General features: G+C 41.5%; 1 protein-coding gene across 5 annotated transcripts in view; it reads right to left on the bottom strand.

Moving 5' to 3' along the window:
- WDR25 (WD repeat domain 25) overlaps window positions 1–8,268 on the bottom strand; it is an 86,676-nt gene that overhangs the window by 66,484 nt on the left and 11,924 nt on the right. For 2 of the 5 annotated variants that reach the window (XM_072427448.1, XM_072427447.1), the window contains exon 2: window positions 1,775–2,410. In XM_072427448.1, coding sequence (XP_072283549.1) covers window positions 1,775–2,401 — 627 coding nt within the window. In that variant the 5' untranslated portion in view covers window positions 2,402–2,410. Of the gene's footprint in view, window positions 1–1,774; window positions 2,411–5,467; window positions 7,359–7,780; window positions 7,877–8,268 lie in introns of those variants that run through there. The other 3 variants (XM_072427446.1, XM_072427445.1, XM_072427444.1) reach the window with 3 other exon arrangements.

Raw genomic sequence — 8,268 nt, 5'->3', positions numbered from 1 at the left:
ATTATTCACTTTAAGGACAGGGGGCGCTCTTTGCATCTGAAGGAAAAGAAGTTTAAGCTCCGGATAAGGAAGGGATTCTTTACTGTAAGGTGTGAAAACATGGAATCAGCTGCCTCACGAAGTTAGGTAGTTTCAGCAACTACTATAGATTGCTTAAAGAAAAAGCTGGATGATTTCTGGAAGCACAGAATATAAATGGGGATTAAGGCTTTAAAGTAAAAATAACAGGGACTGTTGATCCAGGGAACATCAGATTGCCTCATGGAATCAGGAAGGAATTTTTTCCCATGGTGAAGTAAAATGTACCAGGTTTTTTGCCTTCCTCTGGACCATCTATGTGTTATAAGGTTTTATATCTGGGATATGTTTACTTCCCTAGTGGTTGAACGTGATGGACTTATGTCTTTTTTCAACCTAACCTACTATATAATTATGTAACCACCTCTGTGCAAGACATAGCGCCCCCTAGGGGCCATGTCTCCCCAAGCGTGACACAATGAAGGTTGCTGGATTGAGAAAGAAAGGTTATGATATCTTCAGGAGGACAGCACTGAAGCTAATCATCACCCAAGAAGACGGGTCCTGCTTGTATTGGACAAAATTCCAAAATGAGACCCCCAATATTGTTCATTATGACAGCTGATGGAGGAGGGTGCAGTTGGGTGTCACTCACTCATCTCCACTACCTTCCTCATAGAACAGAACAGGGCTCATTCATTTTACTTATCAAGATCATTTCCAGCAACAATCCTCTGACATCCATCTGATATGTGTACGGCGCTTTAGGCAGGGTGGGGGCATTAAAAAAAAAAATTCACCCAGGGCTTTATTTTTTTAAAATGGACATTCCCTCAAATATACCCTTATGTGAATCTTCCAGGTTTATGCGTTTTAAAAGCAGTATTTGGTAAGGTCTGATTCACTGTTTAATAAATAAAGCCCCTTAGTGAACTTACAGAGCAGAAAAAAAGTCTAAACTGAGTGAATGCCATCTTACTTTTAAGAGCAGTCAGATCACTCACCAACAGGTTCACTTTACACTAGGTACTACAATGGACAGTGAGGAGGAGCAGCATCCCTCACATATCTGCAGTGTGTGCCATCAGTTTATTGTATCCGGTAATAATGACCATAAAAGCTCTCAATAGTCTACTGGTCATAAATGAGGGAAGCGTGAAGCAGTGTTTTCCCCGGCATCTTATAACTGGGCGCACCACCCGGCACTTTTCAGCAACCACTGGCTTGTTTTTGGGTGATTACTGAAAAGTTTGCTCACAATACAGGGGTATTAGACAGTTGGGGCTTCATACAACGATGATGGAAAAATGGGACATAATAAGAGAGAGAGCATCAGAAAGTTGAAACCAGATAAAGGGTGGCGGTACAAAGTTGACAGAACTATAGGGGGTTACTGGATTCTTATGGCGGCAACAACAAATGGGAACACTAAATTATTATTATTATTACACAGTATTTATATAGCGCCATCATATTACGCAGCGCTGTACAAAGTCCATAGTCATGTCACTAACTGTCATTCTGAACCGAACATTCATATCAGGTAAGAATCATCTGAAGCATGTATATAGCCTTACTCTTACACAAGGAAGGTACGGTATTCTTGTATATATTATATATGGTTTGTTCAGGTAAACAATAACCAGAATGAAAATATAATAAAGCACCGGAGATCACACATATATTATAAATTGTCTTCATAAAGGGTGTACCTAGGACAGCTCATTATTTCAGAACACAGAGTAGGTACACTTACCTTAACAGAGGCATCCATTGAGGCAGAGAGGAGCAAGTGGCTGCACTGTTTTATCGGACACCACTGGACCCGGTTTACAGGGCCGGTGTGCTCCCCCATCTGAAACACCACATTCCTAGGAATCTCTGTGTCTTTGTATTTTAACTGTAGATGTGGCCCAAGGTAATCAGAAACTCTGTAGATGCTGCGTGTTGATTGGACGGTGAGGTCATGTGCTTCCCCAGTTCGATCAGTATTGATCTCTTCCACCACATTAGAATGTTCCTGTCTGAGTCTTTTAGGAATATAAGGTCTCACCCCACCAGCTGGGGGCCTCTTTTGGTGGATCGAGTCAACGCTTCTGAAGTTAGAATCAGAATTGTTCAACCTGCCCATAGCATGAGAAGCTTTACCAGGGAATTTCTGAGCTGAGAATTCTCTATGGTGGTCAGATTGGTATAATCTTTGGGTTGTACTAGGTGTCCCCCTGTAGCCGGTGACATACACTGGGTGTAGGGTACGGTCACTTGATGATGACTCCGGTGGTCTACAGAATCTTTCAGTAGCTCTGGTTGTAGAAGGAGTTTCCGCATCTTTACATCCATCTGCGTCCGAATCTGAATCTTCATAGGCAACTAAAGAGCTCATTCTGTGCGACTGCCATGAGATAAAACAACAAAGAATTAGAGGCTTGGTCATCTGAAAAATATTTCAGCATTTAAATAATTGGAGAAGTCGTGTATGCACAGCCAGAATGTTTTTTTGTTTAGTTATAGATAGCTGTAAGTAGGTGGTGGCCTTTGTATTATGACCCAACTTTTTAGTAACCACCCAAAAACAGCCAGGTGGTGTAAGGCCCTGGTCAGTACAAGTATTCTCCAGATACCCCAAATCTAACGCCGCAGTCTTCACCTATAGCACACTTCCGCTCAGCCTATGGAGACTGGTTACGTCTCCGAGCACTCCGTTGCCTCCAGGACTTACCAGGGAATCCAGAAAACAAGTCAAACACAGGAGATCAGGCCACCAAACAAGGTACAAAGGGAAGGGCACATGCAGATTCTGGGGTCACAGGCAGAGGTCGGTCCAGGCTGGGTTCAAGAGGAAATGCAACCTAAAAACACTCAAGAATCTCTGCATTTTTGAATCCATATTGAATCCAATACAAAATGATTTAAATTTCCCGCTGATCCTCCCGCCCACACCCACGCATTCACCGCTGTCACCGGGAAACCCCAGAGGTTGTCTCTGCACTTCGTGGCTGGAGATTGGAGGAGCAGAATGTATCCCCTGGACATGCGGGGACCATCAGGATGCCAGAGGATGCCGAAAATCCACCCCGAGTCACACTCGGGATACCGCTAGGGGGGCTGGCAAATGTTTTGAATCCTGGACCTGATCCATTCCAGGTTTGCTGGATCACCCAGATTCACTGATGAATGTGTATCCTCTCCAGCCTTGGTAAGGTGTAATAAATCAGACACACTATAGCTTCCATTTATCCATAAATGTACTCTAATATGCTCTCATGCCAAAGTGGCCTCTAGGGCAGTTCCTATTGGAAGATTGCCCATTTATTCCTGTTATGATGACAATTCAAATTTTGGATTTTTACAAGTAATTTGTCACAATTTCCTGGGTTGAGTCCTTCCCCCTCTAATGTCCCTACCATAGTCATATATCATTAATACAGTCTAAGGTCAATTTTGGGGGGAAGCTAATTAACCTAACTGCATGTTTTTGGAATCTGGGAGGAAACCGGTGCACCCAGAGGAAACCCATGCAGACACTGGGGGAACCTGCAAACTTCATGCAGAGTCCTGGCCTAGATTTCAAACTGGGACCCAGCGCTGCAAAGGCCATAGTGCTAACCTCTGAGCCACAATGCTGCTATTATGAATTTTGTGTTACAGCACAAATAGGGCTTATTCATTCCATACAGTACATTGTGCTACACAAGAACATCACAAGTTGCATAGAAAGCAATATCTGACATTCTCACTGTATGTGATGCAATGCTCATCGCTGCATGCTTTATACCTGATTGTACGTGCGGCCTCTTTCAATGTAATATTTGGGGGTCACCGTCACAAACACAGGTGACTGTTTTACTACATGCTACAGTATAACTAAAGCCTTGAGCCACAACAATCAAACAGAACTGGGCTGTCTTTGGTGCTCCAGCTTCTTATAGACGGCACTAATTAATCTTTAGCTAAAAGTTTTGGTAATATAGTTTTCAAAGAATGTAGCTGTCCCTGTCCCTGAATTCCCTTTACTTCCTGTTCATGAGAAACAACAGGAAGTGAGAAGAGCTCACAATGAGTATTGCTCACACATAGCATCAAAGGTGGTCATTATACTATAGGAAGAGTAACTGACTGGCCTTAAGCTGTGTAGTGTTGAGAAGGACCACAAAGTGGAGGTCTGGGCTTTGTTTGGGGGTGAGGAAAGTATTAACTGGCTGTTCTCGTCTGCCTGTTTAAGCTGGGTGCACCACCCGGCACTTTCTAGCAGTTTTGGGGTGGTTACTGAATAGTTGGGTCACAATACAGGAGCTATCACACACCTAGAGCTTCTTCTCACCCAGCCTAAAAAAATGTGGGGGGAGAATACCGAAATCTATGAGTAACAAAAGCTTTGATTGCCTTTGTGGACCCTTGAGCCTAACAAGTCACCTCACAATAGGAGGGATGATTTTTAATGCTGGGTAAGTAGTGATGGTTTAGGAGACATAAGAAGATGAGTAGGTGAGGTTGTAGTGTTGGATTTCAGAAGACAGGTGGGAAATGTTGTAGCGTTAGATTTTGAGGGCTCTTTTAAATGAGCAGAATAGGACGAGGAAGACTGTTCCAGAATGTCGGGACAGCTCTAGAAAAGTCTTCGAGCCGGGTGTGATGAGGTTATGAGTGTGGAAGTCATAAGATGAGAGCGGCTAGGGGAGTATTTTTTATGGTACAAATTAAACTGAACCAATGTGAATTTGTGTATGGATTACATGGAACAAATTATGAGACACCATCAACACATATGCTGCTCATTCAGCAGTTACATCATGTAGACACCACACTGAAAATGACATCAGTCCTACAATACAACGTGGAGGGTGCAAAGGTCAGCAAAAACGTATGCAAAGCTCCCTTGTCACCTGACCAGGCTGCCTGCTCATAGCTACACACCTCCTAGATTGTAAGCTCTTCTGAGGAGATTCCTCTCCTCCTCTTGTGGCACTGTCAGTATCTGTCATTTGCAACCCCTTTTTAATGTACATCACCGCATAATATGTTGGCGTTATATAAATCCTGTTTAATATTATTACAAACAACGTGATAGTAGTCATTGAGGAATCTGCCTGTGTAGCCCTTTGGGCTTTGTTACCTGAGGATCATGCTGCAATATTTACTTTTAGTTCAAAGATTTACCCCCGTGTACTCGGGCTCACTGCATCATTTCATCCACTTGCCCTGAGCCCTTACTGGACAGTGAAATGAGAATCAGCATAATGAGCTCATCTCTGTCACTCTGCTTTCTCCTCCTATTACCCTTCCTGACGGTCCGATATGTCCGTATTTTTATGTCAAAAGCGGTACATTGTTTTGCATTGAAATTTGTTGTTTAACATTGTAGGCCTGTAATTCTTAGGAATAACTCCCGGGTATGATAAAATTTGAAAAACAAATCATAAGTTACAATATAAAAAATATAAATAATATAAAAAATAATAAAATTATATAACAATAGACTTTGTTAGATTTATTCAAATAAAAAAACACTGAAATCTTTCAAAATGGATGCCATATTATTTACAAATTAGCAGACACTGCATATTGGTTTAGTAGTTATCCCAGGTATGATAAATTTTGAAACATGGGACTGCACAAAGTCCAACGTCACAATCAGGACAGAAGAACCTGGTTTCCTTTCTGATCTTCCTTCCTCTGTCATCGGTCTTTGAGCAGCAAACCACACACATCCTTGTAGGTGTCGCTTTTTTCACGGTTGGTGGGATGTACTCCGTGAAGTGACGACCAGTCAGCCGCTGCGGGTTGACAACTGTAGCAGCAGAGCGTCCAAGTCTTTTCCCAGTCATCGATGGTGTTTGGTGGTTCATGAAAATACATTCGGAAACTTTCCAAATGAAGTCACAATAAATTACAGACCTGTCACTCTTTTGTTTGTAGAGAATGTAGGCATTCCACAAGCATTGTTCAACAAGATGCCTGAAAATCTTCTTGTAATATTTCTTTTGTTGTTTCCTCATTGCTTGGTAGAATGTCATTGCTTGATCAGCTCTGACAACACCTTTCATGGCATTATTGTAGTCTATCACTACTTGTGGCTTCATTATTTTTTTTTCACCTTTTGTGAGTACCATAACAGTGGAGGCATTATGGACTGTACTCATTAAGCACCCATCTTTTTTGTCATGCCATCGCAGGGCCATCATTTTACCTTTTTGCCAAGCAACCATATCTCCTGTCTTCAGCTTCTTTTTTGCAAAAAGTGATGGCATGTTGCGCTGGTCAGCCATAACAGTTCCATATGCATCAGTTTTGTGTTCCAGAAGAAACTCGTAAAGTTCAGGAGAAGTATAAAATTTATCAGTTGTGACACAATAGCCCTGATTTAGCAATGGCTCAATGAGTGAGAGAACAGAAGATGTTTCTATTCCATAGTTGCTGTATTTAGTCTTGAATTTTGTTCCTTTTCCAGTGTAAAGGATTGAATTCCAAATGTAGCCTGTTGAAGATTCGCACAGCATGTAGAATCTTACACCAAATTGTGCTCTCTTTGATGCAACGTATTGGACCCAGCTGAGCCTCCCCTTGTAGGCCATAAGACTTTCATCTATGGTGATGTCTCTTTCTGGCACATAGGTCTGTTGGAAATTTTTTACAATCATTTGAAATACTTCCCAAATTTTCTTTAGTTGTGGCGCAGGATGAGTAGCTTCATCAAACTCTTCATTGTTTGTGAAGTGTAAAAATTTCACGATCAGGGAAAATCTGTTCTCTGGCATGACTGTGCCAAAGAATGGAGTGGCAAGTAATTTATTGGTAGACCAATACCACTTCTGCAGGGGTTTGCCCACCACTCCCTGAAGTATCACTAGGCCGAGAAATAGCCAAATGTCCTCTTTGGTCACTGGTTCCCACTTTCTAGCTCTTGAAAACCTCCGGTGTGGACCAGTTAATTGTTGTTCTGCATACCTGTTTGTCTCGGCAACTATTTTTTCAATAACCTCATCGGTCAGAAATAATTGCAGGTATGACAGGGGGTCGTCGCTTTCAGCATTAATTTTCATACCAGGTTCTCCAGTAAATGGGAATCTTTGCGGCACTTCATGAGCAGCATCAAGGTCAATAGAGGACCAGGATTGCACATAACTAACTTTAAGATCAGATTCATTGCTGTATTCACTTTCACCGTCTGATGACAAGTTTCCTGGTGAATCACTATCGCTCGATTCCACAAATGATTCTACATCACTATCGCTGTTTTCTAGCTGTTCGAAAACAACTTTTGTGCTGGAGAAACGCCTTTTGGAAGCCATGGATGTGGTCAAGTTTCCAGTAAGAAGTCAGGAACGTTCAAGGTCAGAGATCTGTTCAAATAAGGAAATGAAGAAAAGGTCAGGAAAAGTTCAGGCAAGGGTCAGACCAAGGTTAGGGCTAGTAGTGGACAAACAGTAAATCAGGGCACTGGACAAAGCTGTTGGATAAACTAATAGATAAACTTTTGGATATATTTTTTATAACTATCACTGTGATGTAATCTGCTTTTAAATTTCCCCCCAGGCCACACACTCGGAAATACCGCCAAGGGGTTAATCGGTCTCTTGTTAGTCCATGAATTGATTGGCTCCTTGTACTGCTTCTTCATTTCACAGTCCAGCTCTGCTGATATCAGATCAGATTAAGATACTTAACTACTTGTGTGTAAAAAAATACGCCAAAATATTATGCTGCGCTGTACATTAACTACCTTGGCGGTAAGTGTGGCTTGGGGTAGGAAAAAAAATCCTACCTGCTCCCCTCGATGCAGTGGAATCCTCAGCGATCCCGGCCAGCTTCTGCATCACATCCCCAGTGTGATCCTTGGTATTTGTGAAGCCTCGGTACGCTAGTAAAGTGTAATCAATACATTGTAATCAGCTTTTAAAATATTGACCACAGCAATAAAGTTATAAAAAATAAATCCAAAAGTTTATTCTATTATTGTACCCTTGTTTAGACATATTTAAAAAAAAAATGTAATAAAGGTTATTTTATTGATAACATTTTTATAAATATTATATTATAAATTATGATTTGTGTTTCAAACTTTATCATACCCAGGAGGAGTTAGTCCTAATTACAGGCCTGAAATATTAAACAACAAATTTCCACACAAAACAATTTAGGAGTGGAGAAATTCCCTCCTTGTTTTCGTATTATAGTTATACATATCCTTATAGCTGCCCGAATCTCCATAGTCTCCAAATGGAACCACTCTACAACACCTAATATTTCTGA

This window comes from Pyxicephalus adspersus, chromosome 12 (genome assembly GCF_032062135.1).
Source record: "Pyxicephalus adspersus chromosome 12, UCB_Pads_2.0, whole genome shotgun sequence".
Taxonomy (NCBI): domain Eukaryota; kingdom Metazoa; phylum Chordata; class Amphibia; order Anura; family Pyxicephalidae; genus Pyxicephalus; species Pyxicephalus adspersus.
The sequence above is the reverse complement of the archived record's forward strand: the minus strand, read 5'-3'. Positions and strand labels throughout refer to the sequence as shown.